We start from the raw sequence: 15,672 nt of genomic DNA on the forward strand, positions 1-15,672 counted from the left end.
AAATAAAATGCTTAATTGACAATAAAAAGAATGAAACTAACCTTGTGTTGTTATCATTTATTCCTTTTTTTCGACATGAGCATTAAAGAATAAAACATTTCCACGAAATCCGTATAAGTAGCGTAGGCTTCCATACTGTAGCGTGTATCAATTATGTCCGATACCACACACCATGTTGTTCATTGACATGAACACTGAGAAACAATTGTGTGTGGTTGTGCTCCAAGGTTTGAACATGTTATCCGACTGAAAACTGGAGCCAACAAAATCACATACAAGAAGGGAATAAACAACTGATATCTTGAATAAGCCATTCACGCATGACATGGTGTTGGGTGCAAAATAATCAAGATTGAATTATATCCAGGTCTACTGTATGACAATATCTCGCAAAAAAAATCATCATTTGAAAACACATTCACTTGAGTACAAGTGACAATCTTTTCACCAGCTAGGGTTACATAATTATCCTTACTATAACAAGCACACATAAGCCCTGGTGGTGAATAAACACGACTGGCAGCAAGCAGTTAACTCGTTCTTTGAACCTACCGACAGGACATCAAAGGCAAAAGGTTATTTTTATTACAAAGCAGGCAATCTCAGAAGCCAACCCCAGTTACTTTATTTTGTAAAGGATATCAATACAAAGGTTATTTTATTGCAAAGCAAGCCGACATCGGAAGTTGACTATGGATTCTGAGAAGTGAGCTGATTTTTTTTTTTTTTTTTTGATTTTTGAATATACAAAGACGGCCAAGATATGGAAGCATACTTTGGGTTCCTTTTCAACTGTATTCATGGAAATTTTGAAAATAAATTTAAACAATGGAAAAAATTTTAAAGTGACACAATATAGTGTTTTGTGAATTCGTTAAGGCCAGAAGAGAACTATACTGTATGCCAGTATCTCGTAAATAAAAATCATTATTTTAAAACACATTCACTTGAGTGCAAATGACAATCTTTTCGCCAGCGTGGGTTACATAAGTATCATTAATATTTACCCACAGACATCAGTACACCTTTGTATTAATTATTACTAAAGATGCCAAGCACATATACGCCCTGGTGGTAAATAAACACAACTGGCAGCCAGCAGTAAACTTCTTTGAACTTGCTGACAGGACATCAAAGACAAAGGTTATTTTTATTACAAAGCAAGCAGACGTTGGAAGCTGACTTTGGACTCGGAAGCCGATTTTTTTAAAGGATATCAATACAAAGTTATTTTATTGCAGAGCAAGCTGACCTCAGATGCCGACTACTGGATTCTTTTAAGTGTGCCGATTTATTTTTTTAGCTTTGAATATACAAAGATGGCCAAGATATGGAAGCTAAGTTTGGTTCCTTTTCAACAGTATTCACAAAAAGTTTGACAATAAAGTAAAACAATAGAACAGTTTTTAAAGTTGCACAATATAGTGCTTCGTGCGCGAACATCGACAACCGAGCAGCATCCAGAAGATTTGGAGAAAATAAAATCATGTGATGAATTCGTGATGGCCAGAAGAGAAACAGATCATTTTGCCGACAATATGATCATTAACATGGATGAAACTCTGGTGTACTTTGGTCGCATTCATGGATGGACTGACGATAAAATGGGCATCAAAAGTGTGAGAATTAGCAAGACTAGTGCAGATTTGAAAAAACTCTTCCTTTTGTTCTTGCAGTTTCCACTTCAGGTGGTGTGTTGCCTCCAACAATTTTTCACAGTATGAGAAAGTTAAAAAAGTATTCATGTACCAAAATAATAGACCATACGTGTGCAGGAGAAGGGTTGTGTTGATGAGATGTTGCTGCATTGGATTAAAGAGTTTTATCTCAAGTACAGTTTTATATTTAAAAAATAAAATTTCAGTTGGATTGCAATTTCTGACATGTAATTTTCGAATGATTTAAAAGGTGTCCCACAACTTACGACTCAAAAAAAACGATGTGTCCCAGAACATACAGTACACAAAAAAATTACTTAATTTATGGTGTCCCAACAAATACGGTGTCCCAACATATGCGGTAAGTACGATATAAGCATCAATATTAGTATTCATTAATGATAATCTGCAATATTAGCATTCATTAATGATAATCTGCAATATTAGTATTCATTAATGATAATCTGCGATAAAGAGTATATGCATCAATATTAGTATTCATTACTGATAATCTGAGATAAAGCTAATTTCTTGCATTATTAAATAGACTGCATTGAAAAAGAAAATGATGTTGGTTCTCTATTGGAAACTGACAAGAACAGGAAGGATTGGCAATAACAGTACTTCTAAATAAATCATAATTCAGCGAACTGCATTTATGTTTTACCAGGCTTCATTGTAACAAAAAAAAGCCTAATCCTGAATGCTAAATAACTTAGCAGACGTTTTGTGCTCAGCTATTTATTTTTGATGGTTAGTACAGATGAAGAATTTATTCTGGATTGTGGCAGACTATTCCATGAGTTGAAAAGTGTTGGTAAACAGTTATTTGAACAAGACGGTTCTACATTGATAATGAATGATAGTGTTCAAGTTTCTCAGATCATAAGGCACTGTTGTCTCATAAACAAGGTGAGAGTAAATTGGTTATGTAAACTGGAGCCTGGTTTTGATAGTTTTATAAAAACTGAAGAGATTTTTTGTGATTGCTTTTCAGTGAAAGTAGGTCATCTAGCTTCAAAAGTAAGGTGTTTCTCACCAGCAAATTTTGTTAATCAAGAAACTATTCTGGCAGATTAAAGTTGTAATTTTTCAAGTTCTTCTGAGTGGGAGTAAGTACAAGACGATCATATTTTGGATGCATATTTCAAATTTGGGTGAATGTACATTAAATAAATTTTATTCAGGTTATGTTTTGATAATACATATTTAAACTTCTTTACTTATCCAATTTGCATATATACAGAATTAATTAATGGATCAATATGGATGCCTCATGAGCCATTGGGTGACAAAATAATACTCAGCTATCAATGTAGAATATTTGCAAAGTAATATGTTGGAAAAGCTAGACAAGAAAAATGACACCAAGTTCCAGTAGTCTATGAGGAAGTCAATAATAATAGACTGCATCAATATTGGATGGGCTGATAGTGGGGTGTTCTAGTTGCAATGCATATGCTCTGAAATCCCTACAACTGCATGACTGTTATTCTCTGAACTGGAACCATTTATGTACCAGAATCCATTGAAAAACTTAATACACCCTAATTGTGTTGCATTCTACATGTGAATATGGTTTCTAATAACAGTTATAATATTGTAAAATATAACAATTTAAAGTTCATACAATTCATTTCATAACTGAAGTTGTATTTTTTTAAAAATGAAAATAGAAGACGAAAAAACACTGCTAAAAGATCATCTTAAGAATAACAAAGTCTGACACTGTTTTGACTGAGAAGTCAGACTGTGTCCACTGTTTTGACTGAGAAGTGAGACTGTGTCCACTGTTTTGACTGAGAAGTGAGACTGTGTCCACTGTTTTGACTGAGAAGTGAGACTGTGTCCACTGTTTTGACTGAGAAGTGAGACTGTGTCACAGCAATATTTTACTGTATCAAACTGCTTGTGTAATTTGCCTCCACAATACAAATTACATATAATTTATAAAGCCTTTTAAAGTGGGTGACAGAGACACAATCAGATAATTGTGAAGAATGTACAATTTATCATCAATAGCCAATGACTTCTCACCCCTTTGCACCTTCATATATTTACTAGGACTGTACTTTATCAATATATTGCTGTACAGTGTGATGCATTAGGAATGAACTTAGGATAATCTTTCAGATTATTGCTGTACAGTGTGATGCATTAGGAATGTACTTCAGAATAATCTGTCAGATTATTGCTGCATTAGGAAAGTACTTCAGGATAATCTTTCAGATTATTGCTGTACAGTGTGATGCATTAGGAATGTACTTCAGGATAATCTTTCAGTATATTACTGTACAGTGTGATGCATTATGAATGTACTTCAGAATAATCTGTCAGTATATTGCTGTAGTGTGATGCATTAGGAATGTAGTTCAGGATAATCTGTCAGTATATTGCTGTAGTGTGATGCATTAGGAATGTACTTGAGGATAATCTGTCATATGTTGATGGACAGCGTAAGGTATATTAGAACTGTACTTCAGGATAATCTGTTACTACATTACTGTATTTCAGGTCAAACTATTACTACATTGCTGTCCTTCAGGTTCAACTATTACTACATTGCTGTACTTCAGGTCAAACTATTACTACATTGCCATACTTCAGGTCAAACTATTACTACATTACTGTACTTCAGGTCAAACTATTACTCTATTGCTGTACTTCAGGTCAAACTATTACTAAATTGCTGTACTTCAGGTCAAACTATTACTACATCACTGTACTTCAGGTCAAACTATTATTACACTGCTGTCCTTCAGGTTCAACTATTAATACATTGCTAAACAGTTTTGATGCACAACAAGACTGCACTTCAGGATAAACTACTATTATACAGCTGTAGTTCTGGATAAACTATTAGTCTACAGCTGTACTTAAAGAAACTATTAGTATACAGCTGTATTTAAGATAAACTATTAGTATACAGCTGTACTTAAGATACAATATTTAAATAGTATATAGTTGTACTTTAGATACACTACTAGTATACAGCTGTACTTTAGGATAAACTATTAGTCTATAGCTGTACTTCAGGATAAACTATTAGCATACAGCTGTACTTTTCAGGATAAACTATTAGTACATAGCTGTACTTCAGGATAAACTATTATTATATAGCTGTACTTCAAATAAACTATTTGGATACAGCTGTACTTCAAATAAACTATTTGGATACAGCTGTACTTCAGATAAACTATTAGTATATAGTTGTACTTCAGATCAACTATTAGAATGTAGCTGTACTCCAAATAAACTACTAGCATACAGCTGTACTTCAGATAAAATAATAATATATAGTTGTACTTCAGATAAACTATTAGTATACAGCAGTACTTCAAATAAACTATTAGCATACAGTTGTACTTCAGATAAACTATTAGTATATAGCTGTACTTCAGATAAACTATTAGTATATAGTTGTACTTCAGATAAACTATTAGCATACAACTGCACTTCAGATAAACTATTAGCATACAGCTGTACTTCAGGATAAACTATTAGTACATAGCTGTACTTAAGGATAAACTATTATCATACTGCTGTACTTCAAATAAACTATTAGTGTACAGCTGTACTTCAGGATAAACTATTAGTATACAGCTGTACTTTAAATAAACTACTAGCATACAACTGTACTTCAAATAAACTATTAGCATACAGCTGTACTTCAGATAAACTATTAACATACAGCTGTACTTCAGGATAAACTATTAGTACATAGCTGTACTTAAGGATAAACTTATTATACTGCTGTACTTCAAATTAACTATAAGCATACAGCTGTACATCAGATAAAATATTAATATATAGTTGTACTTCAGATAAACTATTAGCATAAAGCTGTACTTTAAATAAACTATTAGCATACAGCTGTACTTCAAATAAACTATTAGCATACAGCTGTACATCAAATAAACTATTAGCATACAGCTGTACTTCAGATAAACTATTAGTATATAGCTGTACTTCAGATAAACTATTAGTATATACTTGTACTTCAGATAAACTATTAGTATACAGCAGTACTTCAAATAAACTATTAGCATACAGCTGTACTTCAATACAGTTGTACTTCAGATAAACTAATAGTATAAAGCTGTACTTCAAATAAACTATTAGCATACAGCTGTATTTTAGATAAACTATTAGCATACAGCTGTACTTCAGATAAACTATTAGCATACAGCTGTACTTCAGGATAAACTATTAGTACGTAGCTCTACTTAAGGATAAACTATTATTATACTGTTGTACTTCAAATAAACTATTAGTGTACAGCTGTACTTCAGGATAAACTATTAGTATACAGCTGTACTTCAGGATAAACTATTAGTATATAGCTGTACTTCAGGATAAACTATTAGTATACAGCAGTACAGTTTCATGCAGAAATCAAGATAAACATTTCTTGCAAACATTTAAAAAATTGCAAAAGCAAACAAGATATGCTTCACTAAATACGGTTTTCACAAATTCAGAAATTTATTATTTTATTGCAACATTGAATATATTGTATAACTGTGTATTAAAATGAATAATTTTGTCTTGCTTATTTCATATATATGTGTGTCTGTATGTTTGTTGCATATCAAAATATGTTGTTTTCCACTGAATTAGTTATCCATAAGCATTTTAAAGAAAAAGCGGTAATTGTGATCCTACCTATCCAGATCCAAATATACACATGTATGTGTTCTCCTCCCACAATATCTGACTTCAAGCTCTTAGATTTGATTGCACGTGCACTTCAATTGTGCATAACAATTTTAATCTTTTGGGGGATACACTTTTTTGCATTTAATGGAAACGTTAAGGGTGGAAGTACAGAAATGCATGTAGATTCCACTAATTTTCTTCACAAATTTAGCTCTGAAATAGAAACGAACTTACAGACTGATGCCATCGAATGACAAAAGCACGCTGTTTATCGTTGGTTGGCTGGGAATAAGCTATCTGGTATTTCTGTCTTTCCAATGTTGACACACTTTGTTCTACAACAAGAACGATTTTGGCCCACTAAAAAAGCAACAAGAAATGAAATGTAACGAGAATTATCCTTTGAACAACTTTTTATTAATTTTACAAAGAAAAATGCATGGGTTTTAAGATAGCATCATGCTGAGCAATTTTGTATGCTTCATAAGATATACTGGTAGTCAAATCTGCATTATTTTCAGAACCAATAAAATATTGCAAGAAGTATTCATATATGAAAGAAAGTAGTGACAAGATTTTCAAGATAGCCACTACATGCCATGTTGGCTGTCAGATAGCCACTGCAGGCCATGTTGGCTGTCAGATAGCCACTACAGGCCATGTTAGGTGTCAGACAGCCATTACAGGCCATGTTGAATGTCAGACAGCCACTACAGGCCATGTTGGCTGTCAGATAGCCACTATAGGCCATGTTGGCTGTCAGATAGTCACTACAGGCCATGTTGGCTGTCAGATAGTCACTACAGGCCATGTTGTCTGTCAGATAGCCACTACAGGCCATATTAGATGTCAGACAGCCATTACAGGCCATGTTGAATGTCAGACAGCCACTACAGACCATGTTGGCTGTCAGATAGCCACTACAGACCAAGTTAGGTGTCAGACAGCCATTACAGGCCATGCTGAATATCAGACAGCCACTACAGGCCATGTTGTCTGTCAGATAGCCACTACAGGCCATATTGACTGTCAGATAGCCACTACAGTCCATGTTAGGTGTCAGACAGCCATTACAGGCCATGTTGAATGTCAGACAGCCACTATAGGCCATGTTGGCTGTCAGATAGCCACTACAGACGATGTTGGCTGTCAGATAGCCACTACAGGCCATGTTGGCTGTCAGATAGCCACTACAGGCCATGTTGGCTGTCAGATAGCCACTACAGGCCATGTTAGGTGTCAGACAGCCATTACAGGCCATGTTGAATGTCAGACAGCCACTACAGGCCAAGTTGGCTGTCAGATAGCCACTACAGGCCATGTTAGGTGTCAGACAGCCATTACAGGCCATGCTGAATATCACACAGCCACTACAGGCCATGTTGGCCATCAGATAGCCACTACAGGCCATGTTGGCTGTCAGAGAGCCACTACAGGCCATGTTGGCTGTCAGATGAGCATCATTCCATGTCAGTTACATACTGATATGGTGGCTTAGTGAAACCTTATGTCAAAATGATGATCAGTTTAGGAGAATTAGCCATATAAGGATTTTATAAATGGCTGTTAAGGCAGCCAATTCAGAAACTGAACCAGAATAATGTAAATACAAGATCTATATATTTCAAGAAAACAAGTATTTTTTATAAAAAATTATGATGACCTGTTACAAAAATTGTCAAATTTTGGAAGGTCTTCTGAGCATCATTTTCATTACAGACCAACTGAATATAGTTAAAAGTGTTTTACTGAAATGTTAATATGATCATCTGTTAAAGAGGATTAGTGATAACATTTTTATGGTGGTCATCACAGCCATCATGTTGTTGATCTTATCAGCACCATTTTTATTTCAGACAAACTAGATATCATAGGAAACATTTAAATAAAATCTCATGTCTGTAAGACCACTGATCCCGAACAATTATATGTATATAACAAGAATTTTAGGGTGGCCATGTTTAGGGTCTCATCAACACCATTTTTATTTAAGGCCATCTATGTTGCATAAGAAAGCTTTTTATGAAAACCCCATGTCTATACATTGATCTGTAAAAGAGAAAGAAATATAACAATCATTCAAAGATGGCTACAATGGTGGCCATATTGGGGTCTTAGTCAGCAATATTTTTCATTAGGACCAAATACATGTCATTCAGTGAAAAAACATGTCAGTCCGACCATCCATACCGAAAGAAAGGCAATAACAACATTTTCAAGATATCCACTGTGGCAGCAATAACAGATTTTAAACTGGTACCATATTTGTTTATGATAAACTGGTACCAGTCTACATTTATGTCTTATGAACTTAAGCCCAGTTTGCAATAAAAAAAAGACACCCTTTAAACAAACTAGACATCATACGAAGCTTTTTTGATGAATCCTGATGTTGATACGATCATCTGGTGATAATGAATACCAGCAAATTGATTTTCCATACAGTGCTGATAATAATAGATGTCAAATCAACATGATTTTCCATACAGTGCTGATAATAATGGATGTCAAATCAACATGATATTCCATACAGTGCTGATATTATTGGATGTCAAATCAACATGATTTTCCATACAGTGCTGATAATAATGGATGTCAAATCAACATGATATTCCATACAGGAGTGCTGATATTACTGGATGTCAAATCTACATGATATTCCATACAGTGCTGATATTATTGGATGTCAAATCAACATGATATTCCATACAGTGCTGATAATAATGGATGTCATATCAACATGATATTCCATACAGTGCTGATAATAATGGATGTCAAATCAACACGATATTCCATACAGGAGTGCTGATATTATTGGATGCCAAATCTACATGATATTCCATACAGTGCTGATAATATTGGATGTCAAATCTACATGATATTCCATACAGTGCTGATATTATTGGATGTCAAATCAACATGATATTCCATACAGGAGTGCTGATATTATTGGATGTCAAATCTACATGATATTCCATACAGTGCTGATATTATTGGATGTCAAATCAACATGATATTCCATACAGTGCTGATATTATTGGATGTCAAATCAACATATATTCCATACAGGAGTGCTGATATTAATGGATGTCAAATCAACATGATATTCCATACAGTGCTCATAATATTGGATGTCAAATCAACATGATATTCCATACAGTGCTGATATTATTGGATGTCAAATCAACATGATATTCCATACAGTGCTGATAATATTGGATGTCAAATCAACATGATATTCCATACAGGAGTGCTGATATTATTGGATGTCAAATCAACATGATATTCCATACAGTGCTGATAATAATGGATGTCAAATCAACATGATATTCTATACAGTGCTGATATTATTGGATGTCAAATCAACATGATATTCCATACAGTGCTGATATTATTGGATGTCAAATCAACATGATATTCCATACAGTGCTGATAATATTGGATGTCAAATCAACATGATATTCCATACAGGAGTGCTGATATTATTGGATGTCAAATCAACATGATATTCCATACAGTGCTGATAATAATGGATGTCAAATCAACATGATATTCCATACAGTGCTGATATTATTGGATGTCAAATCAACATGATATTCCATACAGTGCTGATAATATTGGATGTCAAATCAACATGATATTCCATACAGTGCTGATAATAATGGATGTCAAATCAACATGATATTCCATACAGGAGTGCTGATAATATTGGATGTCAAATCAACATGATTTTCCATACAGTGCTGATAATAATGGATGTCAAATCAACATGATATTCCATACAGGAGTGCTGATATTATTGGATGTCAAATCTACATGATATTCCATACAGTGCTGATATTATTGGATGTCAAATCAACATGATATTCCATACAGTGCTGATATTATTGGATGTCAAATCAACATGATATTCCATACAGTGCTGATAATATTGGATGTCAAATCAACATGATATTCCATACAGGAGTGCTGATAATATTGGATGTCAAATCAACATGATATTCCATACAGGAGTGCTGATAATATTGGATGTCAAATCAACATGATTTTCCATACAGTGCTGATAATAATGGATGTCAAATCAACATGATATTCCATACAGGAGTGCTGATATTATTGGATGTCAAATCTACATGATATTCCATACAGTGCTGATATTATTGGATGTCAAATCAACATGATATTCCATACAGTGCTGATAATATTGGATGTCAAATCAACATGATATTCCATACAGTGCTGATATTATTGGATGTCAAATCAACATGATATTCCATACAGTGCTGATAATATTGGATGTCAAATCAACATGATATTCCATACAGGAGTGCTGATATTATTGGATGTCAAATCAACATGATATTCCATACAGTGCTGATATTATTGGATGTCAAATCAACATGATATTCCATACAGTGCTGATATTATTGGATGTCAAATCAACATGATATTCCATACAGTGCTGATAATATTGGATGTCAAATCAACATGATATTCCATACAGGAGTGCTGATATTATTGGATGTCAAATCAACATGATATTCCATACAGTGCTGATAATATTGGATGTCAAATCAACATGATATTCCATACAGTGCTGATAATAATGGATGTCAAATCAACATGATATTCTATACAGTGCTGATATTATTGGATGTCAAATCAACATGATATTCCATACAGGAGTGCTGATAATATTGGATGTCAAATCAACATGATTTTCCATACAGTGCTGATAATAATGGATGTCAAATCAACATGATATTCCATACAGGAGTGCTGATATTATTGGATGTCAAATCTACATGATATTCCATACAGTGCTGATAATAATGGATGTCAAATCAACATGATATTCCATACAGGAGTGCTGATATTATTGGATGTCAAATCTACATGATATTCCATACAGTGCTGATAATAATGGATGTCAAATCAACATGATATTCCATACAGGAGTGCTGATATTATTGGATGTCAAATCTACATGATATTCCATACAGTGCTGATATTATTGGATGTCAAATCAACATGATATTCCACACAGGAGTGCTGATAATATTGGATGTCAAATCTACATGATATTCTATACAGGAGTGCTGATATTATTGGATGTCAAATCTACATGATATTCCATACAGGAGTGCTGATATTATTGGATGTCAAATCTACATGATATTCCATACAGTGCTGATATTATTGGATGTCAAATCAACATGATATTCCATACAGGAGTGCTGATAATATTGGATGTCAAATCTACATGATATTCCATACAGTGCTGATAATATTGGATGTCAAATCAACATGATATTCCATACAGGAGTGCTGATATTATTGGATGTCAAATCTACATGATATTCCATACGGTGCTGATAATATTGGATGTCAAATCAACATGATATTCCATACAGTGCTGATAATAATGGATGTCAAATCAACATGATATTCCATACAGGAGTGCTGATATCATTGGATGTCAAATCAACATGATATTCCATACAGTGCTGATAATATTGGATGTCAAATCAACATGATATTCCATACAGTGCTGATAATAATGGATGTCAAATCAACGTGATATTCCATACAGGAGTGCTGATATTATTGGATGTCAAATCAACATGATATTCCATACAGTGCTGATAATATTGGATGTCAAATCAACATGATATTCCATACAGTGCTGATAATAATGGATGTCAAATCAACATGATATTCCATACAGGAGTGCTGATAATATTGGATGTCAAATCAACATGATTTTCCATACAGTGCTGATAATAATGGATGTCAAATCAACATGATATTTCATACAGTGCTGATAATATTGGATGTCAAATCAACATGATATTCCATACAGTGCTGATAATATTGGATGTCATATCAACATGATATTCCATACAGTGCTGATAATATTGGATGTCAAATCAACATGATATTCCATACAGTGCTGATATTATTGGATGTCAAGTCAACATGATATTCCATACAGGAGTGCTGATATTATTGGATGTCAAATCTACATGATATTCCATACAGTGCTGATAATATTGGATGTCAAATCAACATGATATTCCATACAGTGCTGATATTATTGGATGTCAAATCAACATGATATTCCATACAGGAGTGCTGATATTATTGGATGTCAAATCAACATGATTTTCCATACAGTGCTGATAATAATGGATGTCAAATCAACATGATATTCCATACAGTGCTGATAATATTGGATGTCAAATCAACATGATATTCCATACAGTGCTGATAATATTGGATGTCATATCAACATGATATTCCATACAGGAGTGCTGATAATAATGGATGTCAAATCAACATGATATTCCATACAGGAGTGCTGATATTATTGGATGTCAAATCTACATGATATTCCATACAGTGCTGATAATATTGGATGTCAAATCAACATGATATTCCATACAGGAGTGCTGATAATATTGGATGTCAAATCAACATGATTTTCCATACAGTGCTGATAATAATGGATGTCAAATCAACATGATATTTCATACAGTGCTGATAATATTGGATGTCAAATCAACATGATATTCCATACAGTGCAGATAATATTGGATGTCATATCAACATGATATTCCATACAGTGCTGATAATATTGGATGTCAAATCAACATGATATTCCATACAGTGCTGATATTATTGGATGTCAAATCAACATGATATTCCATACAGGAGTGCTGATATTATTGGATGTCAAATCTACATGATATTCCATACAGTGCTGATAATATTGGATGTCAAATCAACATGATATTCCATACAGTGCTGATATTATTGGATGTCAAATCAACATGATATTCCATACAGGAGTGCTGATATTATTGGATGTCAAATCAACATGATTTTCCATACAGTGCTGATAATAATGGATGTCAAATCAACATGATATTCCATACAGTGCTGATAATATTGGATGTCAAATCAACATGATATTCCATACAGTGCTGATAATATTGGATGTCATATCAACATGATATTCCATACAGGAGTGCTGATAATAATGGATGTCAAATCAACATGATATTCCATACAGGAGTGCTGATATTATTGGATGTCAAATCTACATGATATTCCATACAGTGCTGATAACATTGGATGTCAAATCAACATGATATTCCATACAGGAGTGCTGATAATATTGGATGTCAAATCAACATGATTTTCCATACAGTGCTGATAATAATGGATGTCAAATCAACATGATATTCCATACAGTGCTGATAATATTGGATGTCAAATCAACATGATATTCCATACAGGAGTGCTGATATTATTGGATGTCAAATCAACATGATATTCCATACAGTGCTGATAATATTGGATGTCAAATCAACATGATATTCCATACAGTGCTGATATTAATGGATGTCAAATCAACATGATATTCCATACAGGAGTGCTGATAATATTGGATGTCAAATCAACATGATTTTCCATACAGTGCTGATAATAATGGATGTCAAATCAACATGATATTCCATACAGTGCTGATAATATTGGATGTCAAATCAACATGATATTCCATACAGTGCTGATAATATTGGATGTCATATCAACATGATATTCCATACAGGAGTGCTGATAATAATGGATGTCAAATCAACATGATATTCCATACAGGAGTGCTGATATTATTGGATGTCAAATCTACATGATATTCCATACAGTGCTGATAATATTGGATGTCAAATCAACATGATATTCCATACAGGAGTGCTGATAATATTGGATGTCAAATCAACATGATTTTCCATACAGTGCTGATAATAATGGATGTCAAATCAACATGATATTCCATACAGTGCTGATAATATTGGATGTCAAATCAACATGATATTCCATACAGGAGTGCTGATATTATTGGATGTCAAATCAACATGATATTCCATACAGTGCTGATAATATTGGATGTCAAATCAACATGATATTCCATACAGTGCTGATATTAATGGATGTCAAATCAACATGATATTCCATACAGGAGTGCTGATAATATTGGATGTCAAATCAACATGATTTTCCATACAGTGCTGATAATAATGGATGTCAAATCAACATGATATTCCATACAGTGCTGATAATATTGGATGTCAAATCAACATGATATTCCATACAGGAGTGCTGATATTATTGGATGTCAAATCAACATGATTTTCCATACAGTGCTGATAATAATGGATGTCAAATCAACATGATATTCCATACAGGAGTGCTGATATTATTGGATGTCAAATCTACATGATATTCCATACAGTGCTGATAATAATGGATGTCAAATCAACATGATATTCCATACAGGAGTGCTGATATTATTGGATGTCAAATCTACATGATATTCCATACAGTGCTGATATTATTGGATGTCAAATTAACATGATATTCCATACAGGAGTGCTGATATTATTGGATGTCAAATCAACATGATATTCCATACAGGAGTGTTGATAATACTGGATGTCAAATCAACATGATATTCCATACAGTGCTGATAATATTGGATGTCAAATCAACATGATATTCCATACAGTGCTGATATTAATGGATGTCAAATCAACATGATATTCCATACAGGAGTGCTGATAATACTGGATGTCAAATCAACATGATTTTCCATACAGTGCTGATAATAATGGATGTCAAATCAACATGATATTCCATACAGGAGTGCTGATATTATTGGATGTCAAATCTACATGATATTCCATACAGTGCTGATAACATTGGATGTCAAATCAACATGATATTCCATACAGGAGTGCTGATAATATTGGATGTCAAATCAACATGATATTCCATACAGGAGTGCTGATAATATTGGATGTCAAATCAACATGATATTCCATACAGTGCTGATAATAATGGATGTCAAATCAACATGATATTCCATACAGTGCTGATAATATTGGATGTCAAATCAACATGATATTCCATACAGGAGTGCTGATAATATTGGATGTCAAATCAACATGATATTCCATACAGGAGTGCTGATAATATTGGATGTCAAATCTACATGATATTCCATACAGTGCTGATAATAATGGATGTCAAATCAACATGATATTCCATACAGTGCTGATAATATTGGATGTCAAATCAACATGATATTCCATACAGGAGTGCTGATATTATTGGATGTCAAATCAACATGATATTCCATACAGTGCTGATAATATTGGATGTCAAATCAACATGATATTCCATACAGGAGTGCTGATATTATTGGATGTCAAATCAACATGATTTTCCATACAGTGCTGATAATAATGGATGTCAAATCAACATGATATTCCATACAGGAGTGCTGATATTA

At 33.6% G+C, this 15,672-nt stretch overlaps 1 protein-coding gene across 1 annotated transcript in view; it reads right to left on the minus strand.

Annotated features, from left to right (window-relative positions):
• Window positions 1-15,672, minus strand: part of LOC149777821 (transient receptor potential cation channel subfamily V member 5-like) — a 73,219-nt gene that overhangs the window by 3,138 nt on the left and 54,409 nt on the right. Inside the window, exon 14 of the mRNA XM_089938882.1 lies at window positions 6,552-6,677. Within this exon, the coding sequence (XP_089795008.1) occupies window positions 6,552-6,677 (126 nt within the window). The remainder of the gene's footprint in view (window positions 1-6,551; window positions 6,678-15,672) is intronic.

This window comes from Sinohyriopsis cumingii, chromosome 17 (assembly GCF_028554795.1).
Source record: "Sinohyriopsis cumingii isolate HCF-2022 chromosome 17, ASM2855479v2, whole genome shotgun sequence".
Classification (NCBI taxonomy): Eukaryota; Metazoa; Mollusca; class Bivalvia; order Unionida; family Unionidae; genus Sinohyriopsis; species Sinohyriopsis cumingii.